Consider the following 20874-nt stretch of genomic DNA (forward strand, 5'->3'; position numbering starts at 1 on the left):
TTTTTTTTTTTTTTTTTTTTTTTTTTGCTACCAGCGATTGAACTCCAGGGCACTCAACCACTGAGCCACATCCCCAGCCCTATTTTGTATTTTATTTAGAGACAGGGCCTCACCATTACTGAGGCGGGCTTTGAACTCTTGATCCTCCTGCCTCAGCCTCCCGAGCTGCTTGGATTACAGGTGTGTGCCACTGCACCCAGCTCCTTCATTCCCTTTTGTCTAATCCACTGAAGTTCTATTCTTTCCTCCCACTCCACCCCTTAGAGTGATAATATTCTAATAATATTGTTGTTGTAAGCATTAAATGAGATTTTTCATATATAAGGCATCTAACAAACTTTGTGGTACATGAAAGGTGCTTAAAAAGCTGGTAGCATTACTATTATCATCCTCATTTTTACAGCGATTCATTCAACATCAAATACTTGTTAAACATCTCGTATGTTCCAGGCACTGTACTAGATGTTAGGGATATAGTGGTAAAGAAGAAAGACATTGTCCCTACCTTCATGTCACTTAAAGACTAGTGGGAGACATAGTCAAGTTTACAGGTAATTACAATAGATTGTGAAAAGTATTGTCATAGGGAAAGAATAATGCCTGTGATCTCAAAAAGGACACATACCCAAATTTGGATACCCAAAAGATTAAGTAACTGACTCCAAACTACACAGATGACAAAGTAGGAGCCAAGATAGGAGCACACCTCTTCAGAACTCCAAGCCCACTTCATCATGCTTCCTCTGTTATAGTCAGCAAATTAAATCTGGCTAGTGTGATACTTTTCATTTACAGTGCCATCATCTATTTCAGGAACATTATGTGACATATGAAATTCTGAAGAAAGTGAGCCCCTTAGAGGCTGAACTTATTAAAGATCCTAGCATGAAGTGTAAAGTCAGATTCAGGTAATGTGTCTATGCTGATTTCTCTCAAAGAATACTTAGTTAATAAGGAGAAATTTCAGAAATTAATTTTTTAAATCCTCATAACTTCCCAGGATATAATTACAATTTAAATGTGTTGTTTTTATTTGCATTTGTCATGTGAAGAAACTATGGCATAACTGTTTCACTAAAAGTTGTCATGAGGGTAGCACTCATCGCCCATTCAGTGTCCATTCTGACAGTATGAGAATAGTTGTGAGCACCCCAAAGTGCTGAGTCTCTCATCATCTTCAGTTCATTTCATTATTAGATTATTGTATGCTGTTGGCATAGCCTTTACCCTGTATTCAAGAGACTATATGAACTGTCTGAAGTATGGGGGGAGAAGTAATTGAGCCCCAAAACTGATGGTAAATGACTTATTTTTGGTCTTTATTTCAGATTTAGTGGTGAAAGGTTTCCACCTTTTATCGTTTTTAAAATTTTTCTGCATACTGAAGGTCGTGGTTACAAGTATTTCAGTGGAAAAAATTTATTACAGCCATCAAATGAGGTGATGTTTCCTGATATACATTTTATGTTAATTTATCTTCTTAACATCTATGTGGTGTCTGAATTGCATTCAAAGTGTACAGACTAAGTTATTTGGACATTAAACAGCCCACTGAGCAGTTAGCATTTTTTTAAAGCACCATGTTTCCAAGTATCTCCATTTATTAGCTAAAAAATCATTTGGAATGAATTACTTATATAAGGCTATAGAAAATATCCATCAATTTTCTTTGTATTAAAATTTTTGTTGGTTAATACGGACTAAAGCAGTCTATTGGTCAGGACTTATACAGAATGTTTGATGAAATTTTGTTTGTTTTAATGAAATGTTATTCTTTCTTTGATCCTAGTAGCATATTTTTTAAAAATGTGCTGGACTATACTGTTGAAAATGAACTTTTAAGATATTTATTCCTTTTTACACAAGTTCTCATCTTACTTTTACATTTCATGAATAGTCACTACAGCACAGGAATCATCTGGGGATCTTGTTAAAATCCTGCCACTGCTGCTGTTCAGTGGACCACACTCTTAATAGTAAGGATCTACAGTAGAGGTTTTACTTTTCTGACCCTTATACCTGACTATATTTAATTGGTTTTGGAAAAAGGTACAGTTTTCATATTTAACCTTTAATAATACCATACATCAAAAGTTAATTTCCTGGGCTGGGGGGTGTAGCTCAGTGGTAGAGCACTTGCTTGGCGTGTGCAGAGGCATGGATTTGATCCCCAGCACCATACACACATAAAAAACACCTACTGAGAATATTTCATACAAAAAGTGCAGCCTGTATGAAATTATAAGGTCTAGCATATGTTCAGGAGAGAGGACCATACAGCCTGACAGCTTCTCTGATCAGATCCAGCATATGTGGCATTCAGTCCCTGAAGAGCATTAGAAAAGGAGCAGGGCTGCTTTGTTCCATGTTTTCAGACAATATCAGAGAGTAATGAACTCTATTTCAGAAATGAATTTAAATGGACTACATATTTTCATTTAGGAAAATGGTGTTTCAAAAACATTAGTATTTGTTCATTTACATAGATTGACTTCAGAAGGGAAAGTATATGTTTATCTTACATTTGAGAGATAAATTCATGCCACATTCATCTATGGAGTAAGCTGATATTTGTCTCTATAAAATATCATCAGTTGTTTCTTCTTTGAGGTTATATAATGGGGCTTTTCCAGGAACAGAAATTCTCCTGGGTCAGTTCCTGCAAGCTCCTGCTGTGCCTTGGCTTGAGAAAATGAGAACTTTAGAGGCAGTGACCGGAAAACCCTATGTGTACATTAAAACTCATTAGAATGCTGTGTAATTACTTCATTAAATGTTTTTGTTTTATTTTTGTTGCTTTCTTCACTCTCTGATAAGGAAATAATTTTTGCAAAAAGGGAAGTGATTGTTAGAAAAAAGGAAATAGCCCAGAGATTTAAAAAAGAAAATATGTATTTATGCCTTTTTTTCTCTTTGCTATCACTATCATTTTCGTAGAATAGTCACTGTTAGTTTGTTACATAGTCTTCATTTTTTTCCCTGAAAATATTCACACAGAGGTTGTATAATTTTGTTTGTTCTTATTGTAAAATGTGATCATACTCTTCATCTTGAGTGTTTCACTAAATATTATAATGTGCTTTAAGTGATCTACCCAACTTCAAGGGAACAGTTTGGGTTTCCCTTGTCCCTTTTATTCAGCTTCAAAGCAGACTCAGTAATACTTAGATTCATGATTGATAAAAACAAATTTGCAAAAGTGAAATTTTTCTCACTCTAAGATTACTCACCTCCTTTGTTCTTTGAACAAAGGTATTCTATTATATCTTTAGCAAACCTATCCAACTCTTCAAAGTTTTATCTTTTTGGCAATATTGGGAGTAGAATCCAGGGGTGTTTTACCTTTACCTCTGAGATATATCCCCAGCCCTTTTTATTTATTTATTTATTTATTTTTTATTTTGATACACTGTCTCACTAAGTTGCCAAGGCTGACCTTGAATTTACAATCCTCCTGCCTTAACCTCCTAAATCACTGAGATTACAGGTGTGCACCACCATGCCTGGCTAAGTTTACCTATTTATTAATATGACTCAAATGAGTTGGTTTTAGTCCATTTAGATATTTCATAGTCTAAGTTCACCTATAAAGAATGTAGAATTTCACACATTTTTGGTTTTCCATCTTTTTTTAAGGTGGACACAATATCTTTATTTTATTTTTTATGTGGTGCTGAGGATCAAACCCAGTGCCTCATGCATGCTAGGCAAGCACTCTACCACTGAGCCACAACCCCAGCCCTGTTTTCCATCTTTTCCTCCTTATTTTCATTTCTAGTTTCCTTTCTTGTCATTTTCCAATTACATTTCTTATATATTCACAAAAAAATACAAGCAAAACAGGTGGAAGGATATAGAATAGTCTAAACAACTTTGAAAAACAACAAAGTTAGAGGATTTACAGTAACTGATTTTAAGTCTTATAAAGCCACAGTAATCACGACAAGGACCTAAAAATAGGCATATAGATCAACAGGCGAAAATAGAAAATTCAAAGACAGACCCACACATAAATGATCAATTGATTTTCTTCAAAGGTGCCAAGACAGTTCAAATGGTGCTAGAACAGTTGGATAGCCATGTGTAAAAAAAAAAAAATCTCATTTCAGTTGCCCACTTTAATGATCTATTTTCTGAGCAATGCTTATGTACAGAAGGTCAGTATTATTGTTAGTCCACCAGACAATATTCTAAAGCCTTGCTACTCAAAGTATGGTCTCCAGTCCCACAGCACTGACATCCATTGGAGCTTGTTAGAAATGCAGACTCTCAGACCCTACTCCAAACCCCCTGAGTGAGCATCTGCATTTTAGTAGGGCCCCCAGGTAATCCTATGCACCATACAGCTTGACAGCACTGTCTTAAAAGTGCCTTCCATTTCTTCCTATAAGGAAGGACTTTCCTGAATTTGTCCAGAGACAGGAGATGTCTGACAAAGAACATCTTGGCCATTGGACAACAAACTTTTTTCAAACCCTTCTCAAATGGGAAGAGGGCTTGCCCTATGCTGCCAAGCATGTTTTACTTTGGCCAAGGGACTGGAATGGTACAGACACAGATGAACCACACAGTTGAGGCACTGCACAAATAAGGAAATTGGGGATTGGAGAGATAGATGGTGGTGGCTGAGTGGGGCAGTGGAGGGAGGAACTGACAATAAATAACTTTTCTAAATAATTTGAGCTAATGTAAAATATACTTTTGCCTTAAGAAATTCCTAAAACAGAAATTACATGGTTTCCATACATGTTCAGTATAAACTGATTTATTTTTACCTTTAGTGTCACTATAGGACTGGTTAATTAGAACTCACAGAAAATAAATTATAAGGAAGCAAAATGGAGAGATATTCCAATATTGATTTTTTTTCTTTAGATGAATAATGTATAAAAAAATTAATGAAATGGAAAGCAAAAATGACCTACCTATAGGAAATCCCCATGTCATATTTTCACTAAACTGTTTCTGTCCCTTCAATTTATTGCATTAGAAATAAAACTACTACTATTTGGATATTTTCTTCTTTTTTCACTTTTCATATGTCTTCAGAGCTTTGGAATTTAAAAAAATAAGCAAAAAGGATTGTGGGTAATAATAGAATTGAAGTAAAAAATACTTGAAGGTGACAGGGGTGTGGTGGTACATGCCTATAATCCCAGCTACTTGGGAGGCCAAGGCAGGAAGTTCGGAAGTTTAAGGTCAGCCTGGGCAATTTATTGAGACCCTGTCCCACAATTTAAAAAAATAAATAAAATAAAAAGGGCTGGAAATGCATCTCAGTAATAGAGCACCCTGTGGTTTGATCCCAATGGTGGTGTGTGTGGAGGAACTAGCTGTTATGTAATGTGCTAAGTAAAAAGAACAGATTTTCTGGGTTTTTGGTCTTGTCCCAACCACTCTTTTTAAGGCCTTCTATCGGCATTATAACAGAGTTCCCATACTTTCATAATACATTCTGAGATACGAAAGGAAAGAGAAACTGATCTGGAATCAGATAGTGGGAATATTCTTCTGGGCCAGCCTTCCTCTTCATAAGCAGACCCTTTGTGACCAGAAGCACAGATCCAGAATATAAATATGTGTTAGAAGAATTGGCACATTCTTAGGGAGGGTGGGAAGCACTTAAGTCTGTCTTCCCAGTGTACATATACCCCTTAGCATGAGGATAGATGTACAGGAAAAGGTATGATGCAAATAGAGCCAGACAGCATTTGAGACTGTATGTTCTGTGATTCTTCTTTCTCTGACCTCTCAGGTGCTTTCCTTGAATATAAACTGTTGACATTTGAGAGAGAAAGAAAAATCCTTTATTTGCTTGTCTTTGGCTACTGAGAATGAAATCTGAAAGGAAGAAAGGCCTAAGCAATCTGATGCCTACATGTTTCCATTCGGGGGCAATGTATTAGTTAACACATAAAAGAGCGTCAGTCTTAGTAACACCTTTCATTGCTAAGGCAACCTATTTAATAGCCAGCTAAGTTTTCTCTGTATTGACAGCACAAATGACATTGTAGATTTGTTTTGTTAAAGGAAAATAAGGTTTTTTAAGGGGAAAAAGCAGATTTAAAAAAAAAAAAAAAACTATCCTCTAAGAATTGTGGACTCCGGCTGGGGTTGTGGCTCAGTGGTAGGGTGCTTGCCTCACATGCATGAGGCCCTGGGTTCGATCCTCAAAACCACATAAAAATAAAGATATTTTTAAAAGTCTTTAAAAAAGAATTGTGGACTCAAATACTCCTCTAGCTACGTTTTAAAATTGTATAGGTATGGCTATGGAACAAATTTTAAGTGGTTTTAAAATTTCTATATGCTCCTCTTTATAAAGGTAGCCTTTCTAGTCAGTAGCAAGCTGCTAGGAAAAAGGAACCATGTTTGATATATAATTGTTAGAAAAATATGTGTAAAATGTGTGCTGATCATTAAAGGTATTATACTAGTATTTTTAAAAATCTGTTTCCTATTCTTTCCTTAGGCAATGGTTGATGCTTGCAAGATAATGGGGAAAAAGAAATTTTATCAACAAATTATGGAAGATGAACATATTTTCCAGAAGTTCAAAGTAACTGATCATGTAGATATTGTGACCATGCAAGATTACATGCAGGTAAGGAATTTAGATGTTGAAAAATATAAACAAGGGCTGAGGTTGTGGCTCAGCGGTAGAGCGCTCGCCTCGCTCGTGTGAGACCCTGGGTTCGATCCTCAGCACCACATAAAAAAATAAATAAGTGAAATAAAGGTATTGTGTTCAACTACAACTAAAAAATAAATATTTTTTAAAAAAAGAAGTGTATAATTCAGAGGCATTAAATACAGTCACAGTGTTATATAACTATCACCACCATCTAGTTCCAGGATTTTTTCATTTCCCCAGAAGGAATCCAATAAACATTCACTCTCCGTTATTCCAGCCCCTGTGAACTACCAGTCTGCTTTCTGTCTCCATGGATTTGCCTATTATAGATATTTCGTGTAATATGATATAATGTCATATGTGGCTTTTTGGGTCTGGGGAGAGATAATAGCTAAGGGATATGGGGTTTCTTTGGGGGGTGATAGAAATATTCTGGAATTAGAGGCAATGGTTTTGCACATTGTAAATATACTAAAAACCACTGAATTGAGCTAGGCATGGTAGCTCACACCTGTATTCCTAGTGGCTCAAGAGCTGAAGCAGGAGGATCTCAAATTCAAGGCCAGCCTCAGCAACTTAGCAAGGCCCTAATCAGCTCAGTGAGACCCTGTCTCAAAATAAAAAATAAAAAGGGCTGAGGATGTGACACCCCTGGGCTTAATCCCCAGTACCAAACAAACAAACAGAAAACCCCACTGAGTTGCACACTTTAAAATGGCTTAGTGACTTTTATGGGCTGGGGTTGTGGCTCAGTGGCGGAGCGTTTGCCTTGCACGGGTGAGGCTCTGGGTTCGATCCTCAGTACCACATGCAAATAAATAAACAAAAATCACATGGCGCTAGAATAGTAAATGATGGGGATTTGACCTCATAAGGAAGGGTTCTCTTATTTTCTAGAAGCTCTCTGCTACAATAACAGAATATTCCCAACATAAGACACTTAAGCAATAAAGGTTATTTATTGACCTGTGAAAGAAGTCCTCAGATAGGTGGTTCCAGAGCTTGCTAATTCAGTAGCTCAAGGATATCAGGGTTCTGGGTCAACTACTCTCTGATCCTCTTGGCTTCTTCTCATGGTAACAAGAATGATAATCATATTCTCCCTCAGTTCCATTTGAAGAGAAGAAGATGGGAATTCCTGGTATCTTCATCTCAAGAAAGAAAATCTTTCCCAGAATTCCCAAACAGATTTCTCAGGTCCCATCGGTTAGAACTCTCCCTAAACCAATCACTGATAAAAGAAAACAGCATCCTTTCCCACAATTGAGTTAAAACATGGTGCATATGCTGGGGCCCTCCTTCCCAGAGGATATTGCTATTCCATATCTGAATAAAAACTGGGCTTTATGAGCAAAAGAGATGTGGGAAATGGTTGTCGGACAGATAATTAATAATGTAGGGAGTGAGCAGGTGGGGCAAAAGCTCTGTGGCGGAGGAGCTGCAAGGCTCCAAAACAGGTCTGTGGGGTTTAAAAAGAGCATACAAAGGGTGTGGCATGCAGGCAGGCTGCAGGGTGATAAGAGATCATGCGGGGCTATAGACAATGGTAAGGTTTTTTTTTTTTTTTCTTGTTTATTCTGTGTGCAATGAGAAGCTGATGTAGTGTTACAAGAAATAAGGTGATCAAATCTAATGAGTGATATGATCACTCTGGCTGCAGCATAAAGAATGAATTAGAAGGCAGCAAGAGTCCTTTATTAGCCTGGAGGCTCCTGAGTATTCTAGGAGAAATGGTGATAACGTGGTTTAAAGTCTGAGTCTGGAGATGAAAGAGATAATTAGAGAAAAAGCAGTTGTCCTGGGTGACAGATACAGAAGGAAGCTAAAGGAAGGTATTCAGCATGACTTCTAGGTTTCTGGTTTGTCTAACTGGATGGATAGCAGTGCTGGATCAGTGCGCTTAAATTACGTACCTGAATAATAATAACAGAAAATGCTTCTGTAGCACTAATTCCTTTTATTCTCATAACAATACAAAGAGGCAAGTACTGTTATTATCCTCATTTTGCAAATTCTAAATAAACAAGGGACTACAAAATTATGGCTCATAATAATGATAATATATGGCCTTAGCTCTTCACTCAGTTGCTTCAATGTGAAACATGAAATTAATGCAGTGCCTTAGAGACTTCTTGATGATTTTTTTTTCTTTCTTTCTTTCTCTCTTTTTTTTTTTTTTTTTGGTACTGGGGACTGAACTCAGGGGTACTTTACCACTGAGCTACATCCACAGCCCTCTTTATTTTTTTAAGAGATAACCTATGAGATAGGGAATTGGATCAGGAAATACATAGTCAGGGGTGCCAAATATCTTTGCTAAGAACATGGGTAACATACTTGGAGATGTGAATATGTCAAGGATTGGTGTCATAGCTCTCTATAAATACCCAGATAGGCATATTGGAAAAGAGAAATAAGATGATTGCAAACATTTATTGAGCTCCTATGCATGGCATTGATTTTTAGCTCTTTACTAGTATGTTATCTCCTTTAATCTTCAGGTCTGTAAATCATGTGACCCTTTGTTTGTTTGTTTGTTAAATATTTTTTAGTTGTAGATGGACATAATACATTTATTTACTTTATTTACGTATTTTTATGTGGTGCTGAGGATGGAACCTAGGGCCTCGAATGTGCTAGACAAGTGCTCTACCACTGAGCTACAACCCCAGCCCATCATGTGACCCTTTTTATTGTTTTTTTTGTTAATACTTTTATTAGCTATCATTTACATACTATCTCTGTATAGATTTTAAGTAGAGTTTAATACTCTTACTATTTTCAGAAAGTTGTGGAACCTCAACTACAATCAGTTTCAGAACATGTCATGTGACCCTTTTTATACATGAGAAAATGAGGCTTAACAAGGTTCAAAAAACTTGCCCAAGGTCACACAGTGAATAAATGACAGAGAATATCATTGACAGCTCTGTGACATTCACTTATCTTACTACTCTACTCTTGGAAAATAAACAGGCAGTCTCACCATGCATGGTAATGTGTAATCATAAAAATGACAATGCAGACTATAATCATGCAAGGAAAACTTAATCAATGGGGAAAATTGTGATTGTCCCATGACCTACAAAATTTTTTGTCAGAACATTAAAATCTTTCCCTTACTATCATATAGGAAAATGAAAGGAAAAAACCTAAAACATTTAATATGCTATAATTTAAATATTAGAAACATTAAGAATGAAAGTATTTATTTCTTTGTAAAAGCTTACCAACTTGAATATACTAACAAACCATTGAATTGTAAACTCTTTTTTTTTTTAATGTATTTATTTATTTTTAAGAGAGAGGAGAGAGAGAGAGAGAGATGGGGAGAGAGAGAGAGAATTTTTTAATATTTATTTCTTTTTTAGTTATTGGCGGACACAACATCTTTGTTTGTATGTGGTGCTGAGGATCGAACCCGGGCCGCACGCATGCCAGGCGAGCGCGCTACCGCTTGAGCCACATCCCCAGCCCCGAATTGTAAACTCTTGAGTGGGTGAATTGCATAGTATATGAATCTCAATAAAGTTGTGGAAAATGGACTGGGCATATGCCCAGTCAGTAGTAGAGTGCTTGCCTTGCATGCATATGGCCCTGGGTTTGATCCCCAGTGCCACAAATAAAAGAAAGAAAGCTATGAAAAACAACTTATCAAAAGTAATTTTAAAATAGTGCTTGCCTTCTTGTTTTTGTTGTTTAAGTTTACAATAGGGAGCAAGCATCTTTCATGTCCTGGTGAGTTGTCATACTCCTAAATTTAGATCAACTGTCAACAACATTTTATTCTTTGCACATTATATGTTGCAAAATATGTCACAATTCCTTTAATGTGAAGCTGTTTGGGGCCAGCATCACTTACTCTGGGAGAGCTTCATCATTTTCATCATAGCCACTTTCCTCATTTTTGTTGATAAGTTCACCTTCACAAAATTCCTCTAGGTACTCATTTGTAGTCTTTTAAATGATGGCAGTGTCAGCATTCCATAGTCACCTCTTTCTTCCAGAACTTCATTTACATTTGATTCCAATTTCCCTTCCAGTGTTACCACTTTCTGTTTCTTTGCTGGACAATTTCCTCTTTTTTCCCATTTATATTTAAACTTTATTCCTTTAACATATTCATAAAAAAAAAGTCAGTAGAAGAATTAAAAGTTCTTACAATAAATCCATGTAAAAAATAAAACCACAAAATCTTTATACTAATGTAAAAGCTAGGATACAAATTGAGCATTTTAATAATCAGAGTATAAATCAATCTTTAAGACTGACCTTTGTTGCATAGAACATTGAATCATAACAGATCATTATCAATTACCTTGCTATACTGATGAAATGGAGGCAGTCCACTTAAGACTCATGTAGGTTCTAGAGCTTAAGGAATAAAATCAAAACAAAGAAACAAATTCTCAAATGCCAAAAATTCTGAAAAGAGCTATTTTTCCTAAAAATCTCTTATTTGAAATCACCTCCTTCTTGCTTACCTTCCTGTTCTTTTATGCAAACAAAGCTAAACATTTTTCTTCTTTCATTTACTTAGTCTTGACAAATTACTCTATTAAAACTTATATAAGGCATTATACATGTACTCTTTTTTGCATTACAATTCTTAATACACATATATACCACAATTTTTCATATCTCTGTTGTCGTGTATTAAATAAATAAATAAAATCATTTAAAAATAAAAATAAATAAATAATAACTTTTAAAAAACTTATATAAGGCAAAATACTTTAATAAAACAGTACAAAGTTAATTGTATATAGGCTCTTGAATATAATTCACTACAGTCTTCCTGTTACGAGTGAACCTCTAAAAAGAAAGGACATTTTGGTCTTCAGTTGATGATAGATCCTGCTTTTCTCATAATTTTCAGCTTAGAGAATCTCTTGTTGAGTGAAAGCTTAGTCTGATTACCCAGTGCTTGAAAGATGAAATTCAGGAATATTCCTTTGGGCTGCTATGAGAACTCTTGGTTATATATTTAGTTCTCATTTGGAAAGCTTCAATTCCACGACTCACATATCTTTCATTAGTTCTTTTAGTTTCATTGGAGTTGCACTCATTTTCTGATGTTATCTCTCAATTTATATTCAGTAGGTTATTTGTTATTTCTTTGTTGTACTTCTCTGGAAGTATTCGTTCCTTTTTTTTTTTTTTTTCCATTGCAAAACTTATCAAACTCAGACTCGGTTTCAGGTGATGATTTGAATCTTCCTCCTGGTAAGCATCTTCAATAATCTCTGATTGGCCGTAAGATAGCCCTGATTGACCATGAGATCTCTCTAATATGACATGATATTTTTCTGAATAACCATTAGATCTCTCCAAGTGACCATGAGATCTCTCAGAGCTACCACAAGATCCCTCCAAGAGACCATGAGATCTCTCTGATTGGCCATGAGATTTTTCTGTGTAGCCATGAGATCTCTCTGATTGACTATGAGATCTCTTGGATTTGCCAGGAAATCTTACTGATCTCTAAGTGGCCTTGATTTCCTTCTGATTGATGCTGTTTCTCCGATTGGTCTTGATTCCTCTCTGATTGGGCCTTATAATTGTCATTGCACTTCTCCTGCTCAATTGAAGGCTTCTTATTCAAGGGCTTTGTCCAGACTTCACTCCAAAAGGTCCTTGTTTTTTTTTTTTTGTTTTGTTTTGTTTTTTGTTTTTTGTTTTTTTATCATCATCTCTTTCCTCAAACTTGTTCTGGAATCTCATGCATCCTTTCTTCCTGTGATGCCTACCAGCATTTGATAGCCATCTTGAAGCTCCAGTTTTTCTATTGTTCTGTTGTTTTTTTTTTTTTTTTTTTTTTTTTTTGTCCTTGCTGGTAGTTTCTACCTTTTTAAGGATTATAATGTCATCTAGAGACATATCCAGAAAAGCCAGCTTTCCCTCATTGTTAGGGTGTGCACTTTTCCAGAAAATGTTAGATTAGAAACCGTAGCCATCTCGACGTGTCTGCACCATACTCCGAGGCACAGCATCTAATCTCCTCTTTTGATTAACCATTTTTGTAAAATGTCACGTGAGTTTATCACTGTGAGACAAAGAGGCAACACAATTACATGATTTACTATCCACATGTAAACTCAATACAGAGCTGCACTAACTAAACACTGACAGATTTTGAAAATTGTGATTTGTCACTAATCATGATGCACATTTGTCATTTATGTAGTGATCTATGAATTGATGAGCTAGTAGCAGTGTTTCTACTTTATGTAATTGCTCCCAGTTACACCAGGCTAACTGAAATTGGCACTATGTTGTTGGGGGATTGGTGTGATTATTCAGTGAGATGGTGGTAATTGAAATTTGTGCATGCCCAAGTGGTACAAAGGGAGCATTGCCTCTGTGTGTGTGTGTGTGCATATGCACATGTGTATCCATGAGTGTGTACGTGTGCATGAAAGTGTGAGAGTGTGTGTATTTGTGCATAGGATACCCTAAAGACCTCACTATTACCCTATTTCCTAGAATTGTAGCTCCTCCTGCCCTATTTCTCTCTTAAATGCACATTTATAATATTAAATTGATTATATATATTTATATTTTTAAATTCCTAATGTGATATAATTGTAAGTTGAAAAAAGTGGAATTTCTACAAGTACACTGAATGAGAATAATGAAGGTCTACACCTAGGACCAGAGATGAACTCATTATTTCTAAAAAGGTTTTGTGCAAATGTCCTCTGAACCCAAGCATGTCATTAACGAGCACAACCGATATGCAGAACACATAGCTACCTGGGTATTAATTTTTAGACCTTTCCTGAGTTTAATTTATCTGAGTGATATGTGTCATAAAAGTGTTTATGCATTAAATAAACATTAGTGAGCATAAATGTGTTATACTGTGTGACTTGAATCCTGCCTTTCAGCAATGGAGCTGAAATGTACAAAGATGGAACATTTAGTTGGTGATAAGAGTCATAGAAGAGATGTCAATAGAGTTCAGAGATGAGACCAAGAAATGGCTCTTGGATTAAGTGACATTTGAATGGAACCTTGGGAAATGTGTCTAAAGCCATTATAGATTGCCAGCAACCAATCATTCCAAATCATTTTTTCCCACACAGTATTCCAGTCTCCTGGATGAGACCCCTGCGTCATCTGGTGGCAGGAATAACCACTGGCGAAGATTAAACCTCGAAAACATTCCCAGGACAATGATGATATATGACATAGTTGATTATGCAGAGTCTGGAGTAATCTCAAACCGTTTACAAAAAGAAATGAAGTATCTGTTACGGAGACCACGGACAGAAGAGATGCGTCAGCACCAGCTAAAGATTGTTTCTCAAGTTAGGTAAAAGAGATCCTTCCTCAGGCTTACAATGCTAAAGACAGTTCCAAAAAATGTTCACATTCTGCCAAAGAACTCACTAAAGATAAATAATAGGGCATTTGGGGAAAATAAGGTTGGGGCAGATTGCCCAAAACACATGCAACTTCATAAACACAGCACTAACAAAAAGGACAATTGGTACCTGGGGAGATAACTTGTACCAACGAATAGGCAACTCAGGGTGGCTGGAGGCTGCCACAGCAAATATAAAAATTATACATTGATAGAGGAGAAATGCTGGTGACTCTTTAATTAGAGCAGGTAGTGTTAGGCCAGCATGGCTGCCTGTTAAGTGGACATGAGAAACAGTGCAACCTGGCAAGAACTAAGAGCCATGTAAAGTGGGGAAGAGGATGGAGGGCAGTAAGAGTGGATTGGGGGTGGGTAGGTGTGTCTCTCTGGGGAGACAGCCCTAGGTGCAAGTACTAATTTTTGTTTTCACAAATAAAATCAAAAAAGGCTCCTATTGCCTATGCAGCACAGAGCCGAAGGATTTTTTTTTTCCTTTTGTGCTGAAGGTTATAATTCTGTTCTTGCTATTCTGGCTCCCCTTGCCTAGGATAAATTGCATATAAATTACAGTGACATTATTCCTTTCTTTACCAATAGCATGTGAACCAGTTCACCTTTTGGAAATGGATGTTGTAGCAGAATAGATGTATTATGATCTGAAACAACATGGACAGAATGTGATTGCTCCAATTACATTCCTTTTTTTTTCTTTCCATTACTAAGACTCACCTTGTCCATCCTATTTACAAATAAAGCTGACTTTTTTCTAAGATAGAGATGGTAAGACAGAAGAGGACATACTGGCAATCTATTTCCACATACTCATTTGGAATGAAAAATACTCCCTTAGTACATGAAGAAGACACTGATGACCCACTGTAAAGCAAACATGCTGGGTTCTTTTTTTCAGGAGTATAGATGAGTGGTGCTGACCCAATAATATAATTTAACTCATTTATTTTATGATCAAGGCTATACATTTGCCAAGCAGATGGCCTAGTTGGGCATGGTCTATCACTATGAAATACATTTTTTCTAACTCATTCATTATAGGTACTGAATATAGAACTTAACCCTAATACCACCAAGGTCAAATAAATAATGTAATTTTCTTTGCCACCATATATAACCGAGACTCCCTGCTATTTGGATTCTTGCTATTGATGATCCAAGGATGAGTCACTTAAGAGCCACATAAGTAACCAAATTCTAAATCAACTGAAGAGGAAAATATATTTTCATAAAGCCATCGTTGAATGCAGTCTTAATCTGAGATCTCCCAGAAGCAAGCCTTGAGATCAGGATTTGAGTTTGAGTAGTTTATTTGGGAAGTGATCCCAGGAACCACTAATGGAAGAGATAGAAAAGCGAAACAGAGAAGGGAAGGCAGCCAAAACTGTGTTTGCAAGCAAGTTACCACAGTGGGTAACTGGAGTTTAATCCCTCCTGGGAATATCAGAGCCAGTGTAGAACATGCAACTCAGAGCTATCCCACAGGGGCCAGAGTATCATTAGTCATTGCTTTAGCATTGTTTAGAAGGAGAGGTATTAGTTCTTGGGCACTTTCAGTCTTCCCCGAACAGGCTCTTGTTTTCAAAGACAGCTCTCAGATGAAGTGATGCAGATGCTGGCAGGTAGAAACTGAACTGATGTGCCTGCAATGGTAAGGCCAAGGGGGTTGTAGGCAGGGCACCAACTGTGTCTAATCCCAACATCAATTTTAAAAAATAGCTTGTTTTAGCAAGGTGCGGTGGCGCAGGCTTGTAATCCCAGTAGCTCAGGAGGCTGAGGCAGAAGAATCAGGAGTTCAAAGCCAGCTTCAACAACTTAAGGAGGCCCTAAGCAACTTAGCAGGACCCTATCTCTAAATAAACATTTAAAAAGGTCTGGGGATGTGGTTCAGTGGTTAAGCACCCCTGGGTTCAATCCCTGGTACCAAAAAAAAATAGTTTATTTTTTCACTATTATGAAATATGCTGCTTTTTTGGTATTACTATATGGTGTAAAAGAATATTCAAATGGCTACTGCACAGTACTTTCCAGGAAAGCTTATTTAAATTACTACCTCATTTTACCACTTTCATCATCATCAACATCATCACCTGTACACCTCCATAAGTGCCAGATAAAGCACAGTCCTATGTAAACTCAAGCAGAAATGATGATGTTAAACTAAAAGCTCATACACAAGTAGGTGCACACGCCTGTAATCCCAGTGACGTGGAAGGCTGAGGCAGGAAGATTATGAGTTCAAAGCTGGACTCAGCAAATTAGTGAGGCCCTAAGCAACTTGGTGAGACCCTGTCTCAGAATAATAAAAATGGCTGGAATTTTGACTCAGTGGTAAAGTGCCCTTGGGTTCAATTCCTGGTACAAAAAAAAAAATTCACACACAATGCTGCTTTATATACTGAAGTATATGATATATTTGCTAGAGAATGCTGTGATACAATTTGGAACTTGCTCCACATTTTAAATTTTTGAATGCTTTTTCCATCTATGATACAAACATTTTCTAGGTGTCCATCCTTTGCAATTATGCAGCCTTTATTACAGCCCTACCAGCAGCAAAGTGAAATGAAACCTCTAGGTCGTCGATCCAAGCAAGCTCGAATGAAAGTTGAAAAAATGAGAAAAGCTTATAAGATGACTAAAAACATGAATGCTTCTGAGGTGACCGTAAGTTTAACTTGTACATAATTCATTGTTTTGAACAATATTCAAACTGTCCATAAGTAATTCTACTTGTGTAAGATTTTCCTAATCTACAACTTCAAGGCCAAAACACTTTTGGCATGTTATACCTCAAATAGTATAAAGCAACTTTCATCTTAGTAACACATATTGAAAAATTCTTAAACAATTTTAGTAGCTGTTCTGAAAAACACCAGCTGTTTTGGCTTCACATCAGCATGAATTGGCAAAAAAAGCTATTGTCTCCGTATGTTGATGCTGTTAAATTGAGCACATCTCGATGGTGGTTTTCTCAGAATGGAAGACATTTCTGTCTAAAATGTTGTTGTTTTTGAGAGATAGGGTCTTACTATGTTGCCCAGCCTGGCTTCAAGCTTCTGGGCTCAAGCAGTCCCCCATCTCAGGCTCCCAAGTAGTATGAGACTATAGGCATGGCTCTATCTAAACTTATAAAAGGCTATACTATGTAAAGTCTGCCTCAATATGCTTTCATATTGTCAGAATATTTATAATTAACAAGTATTCATGTATTATTTGGTAATTTTTAAAAATCTGCTATAAATTTGGGGGTGATTAGACTAAGTATAAAGAGTAAAAAAATATAAAGTAGTAAAAGCCAAATATAAAACACTCGCACTTTTATTTATAATTCTGCCTAGGAACTGCAAAAGAATGCAGCAAGTGCAAAGAAACAAGAGACAATCATCATCTCTACCCCTTCTTTTGACATTGTGAAAGTTAATGAATCTACATCAGATAGTGAATTGGAAAAAGAAGAAAAGGAATTATTTGCCTGGTATCAAGACTTGCATATTGATTATTCTCCCTCATGTTGATACACAGCTAATTGACAGAAAACCAAAGTAGTTTAACAATCTGCTTGTCTGTCTGTAAATAAAGGACAATCAAATAGAAACAGGTCCTGGGTCTGCTGTGTTAACCAAATGTGTGACATATTTGTAAGCCTTTTGTATTAACATGGGTGCAATTATTTTTTACTGACAGGATTTTAATTTAAATAAATAATTTCTACTAAAAGCCTTCAAACTAGCAGAATACAGTTTTATTCAAGAAATGATAAGTTAAATTAATCCCTGGGACTTTTATCCAATTTTGATTTTTTTCATTTTAAAAAATATCTGAACAGGCCATGCTTAGCATAAATATTAGAATTCACAAGATAAAAGAATGTTCTTGAGTCAGCCTACAGTGTCTTTTTTTAGTTACATGTTGTTTTTACAGAACAGCTTATGAATGACCTATTCTGAATTATAATAAAAATAATAATGGATTTGTTGCTACAGTAGGCATGACGTAGCATACATAATCGTTATTGAGCATTATAAGAACCTGGGACAGAATGTTGCATCTGCTCTAATATTGTACCTTGGATATCTTTCAAGTATAAAGACTAGAGTAATATTTATCAATTTCATTTTGAATTGATAAATTCACAGTCCTGATACAGTGCAAATTATTAATTTCTTCTGTGATCCAGGCTACTGGAATATATCAAACCTTACTGGAGATTGTGATAATTTTTAAAAGTGCAGTTATTTATTGAATTTTAAAAATAAAATTTTTAAATTTTGTTTAACATTTAAAATACATGATTGCTGATCTAACTCAGACATAGTAATCTACAAAAGGATCTTATCTTCTGCTAAAATATTCTCTTTAATGGCAAAGAATATTGGAGAAAATGTGTATGATTCCCACTAGAATATATTTAACATAAACATGCACTCTTTGTTACTAATACATCTTCATTTGATATCCAAAAAAAGAGGGAAGTTGGGCTTGGTGGTGCACACTTTGTGACTAGGAAAGTAGAGGCAAGAGGATAGCAAGATTGAGGCCAGCCTGGGCAATTTAATGAGACCTTGTCTCAAAATAAAAAGGGCTGGGGTGTGGCTTAGTAGTAGAGCACCCCTGGGTTCAGTCCCTAGTACCACAAACACACATAGACACACATATTTGATAATCCCCTTGTCTTCGGCTTGTACTGGACACTGGTTGAATAGAAAAACACCTATTTGTCCTCATGAGTCATGCATCTTTTTATTAATTTGCAAAGCAGTTCCTTATCCAGTCAAATGCCTGTCAGATTCAATCCACTCATATTCCATGTAATAAGTAACAAAGCTAAGGGAGATTTCAGGTAGTAAGATGAGGAAAAGGACAAAGGAAGGGCACACTCTGTATCTCATGGTACCCACCTCTCATATTTCATTAACTGTAACTTCTTCCTCATGATATCCCACATAAACAATATAACCACGTGACTGAAAATCCTTTGAAAAGCAAAATTGCATATAATCCCAACAATATAATACAAAAATATTTTCATTTGATTATACCTTTTTAATCTGTCTAAATGCCCATATGTTTTTCACATGACTCTATAATCATAGGTAACAGATTTAAGTTTTTCACTTAATATTATATCTTAAACATAATGCACTTAAAAATAAGTTTTAAGGGGACTGGGATTGTGGCTCAGCGGTAGAGCACTCACCTAGCATGTGTGGGGCCCTGGGTTCGATCCTAAGCACCACATAAAAGTAAGTGAATGGAATAAAGGTATTGTGTTCAACTACAACTAAAAAAATATAAATATTGAAAAAAAAATAAGTTTTAAGGGTCACCTGGGAGCCCAATGGGTTGATAAAGCAAAATTTACTTAGCCATACCCATTTCATTGGATATTTCAGTTTCTAATTCTTTACTACTGTAGGTAATTAATAATAGGATAGATATTTTCAGTCTTCTTTCTTTTGGTTATCTTTCTGTTATTTATATTTTAAAATTTATTTTTCTGTCATTTATTTTTAACCTAATTGCACTGTAATCAGAGAACATGATTTGTATGTTATTCTGGGAAACTCGTTGAGACTTGCTTTATAGCCAAGTACATGATTAGTTTTCATAAATGTTTCCTGTATTCCTAAGAAAAATGTATGTTGTCTATGTTGGATACAAAGTTCTGTATTTGTCCTTTTGATCAAGCTGGTTAATTGTATTATTTTCTATATAGTATGCTATCTGAATATACACACACGTAATGTTTTGTTATATACTCCTAATTCTTGGTCTGTGTGACACCAATTACTGAGAAAATTGTACGTTATGTATATCCTACCACAATGGGTAGACTTGTCAGTTTTGCCTCATAATTCTGTGCTATAGTTTTGACCTTTGGTGTCCCCCAAAAGTCCATGTGAGAAAGATTTCATCCTCGGCTATTGGGAGGTGGTAGAACCTTTAACAGGCGGGGCCTAGTGGGAGGTCTTCAGGTCATGGGGGGACATGCCCTTGAATAAGATAATGGGACCCCAGCCCTTTCTTTTTCCTTTATGTTTTCCTTCCTGAACACAAGGTGATCCATTTTACTCTGACACTAGTCATCACCACGATGTGCTGCCAAAGGCCCAAAACAATAGAACTAATTCATTATGTTCAGAAACCTCCAAAACAGTGAGCCAAAAGTAAACTTTTCTCTTCATAAGTTGATGATTCTCAGGTATTTGTTATAGTGATAGAAAACTGACACTTTTTTGTCAATTTCGCTTTGTTATTTGAAGACAATATTAGGCACATATATAATTTCAGAATTAACATATTTTCCTTGTGAATTAAATATATTATTACTATATAGTTACTCTCTTTATTCCTAATAACACATTTTTCCTTGAAGACTGTTTCTCCAATATGAACAGAGCTACTCTAGCTTTCTTTTTTGGGGGGAGGGGCAGATTACTGGGGTTTGAACTCAGGGACACTCAACCACTGAACCACACATCCCCAGCCCTATTTTTGTTTGCTTTTTTTTTTTTGGTTCTGGGGATTGAACCCAGGGCCTTGTGCATGCAAGGGAAGCACTCTACCAATTGAGCTATATCCCCAGTCCCCCAGCCCTATTTTTTGTATTTTATTTAGAGACAGGGTCTCACTGAATTGCCTAGCACCTCACTTTTGCTGAAGCTGGCTTTGAACTCACAATCCTCCTGCCTCAGTCTCCTGAGCCACTGGGATTACAGGCATGCACCACTGTACCACAAACACACATAAGCTTCTAGCTTTCTGTTGCTTAATGTCAGCCTGGCAAATCCATATCCTTTCCTATATTTTTTTGGAAGGGGTTGGTACTATGGATTAAATCCAGGGCCTTGTGCAT

General features: G+C 36.2%; 1 protein-coding gene across 1 annotated transcript in view; it reads left to right on the forward strand.

Moving 5' to 3' along the window:
* The window catches only part of CUNHXorf58 (chromosome unknown CXorf58 homolog), a 31353-nt gene extending 11039 nt beyond the window's left edge, over positions 1–20314 (forward strand). Inside the window, exons 5-10 of the mRNA XM_048796499.1 lie at positions 814–908; positions 1329–1440; positions 6473–6604; positions 13723–13952; positions 16523–16682; positions 17357–20314. Of these exons, the coding sequence (XP_048652456.1) occupies positions 814–908; positions 1329–1440; positions 6473–6604; positions 13723–13952; positions 16523–16682; positions 17357–17533 (906 nt within the window). The 3' untranslated portion in view covers positions 17534–20314. The remainder of the gene's footprint in view (positions 1–813; positions 909–1328; positions 1441–6472; positions 6605–13722; positions 13953–16522; positions 16683–17356) is intronic.
* Positions 20315–20874: the final 560 nt, after the last annotated feature.

This window comes from Marmota marmota, unplaced genomic scaffold (assembly GCF_001458135.2).
Source record: "Marmota marmota marmota unplaced genomic scaffold, marMar, whole genome shotgun sequence".
In the NCBI taxonomy this organism is placed as follows: domain Eukaryota; kingdom Metazoa; phylum Chordata; class Mammalia; order Rodentia; family Sciuridae; genus Marmota; species Marmota marmota.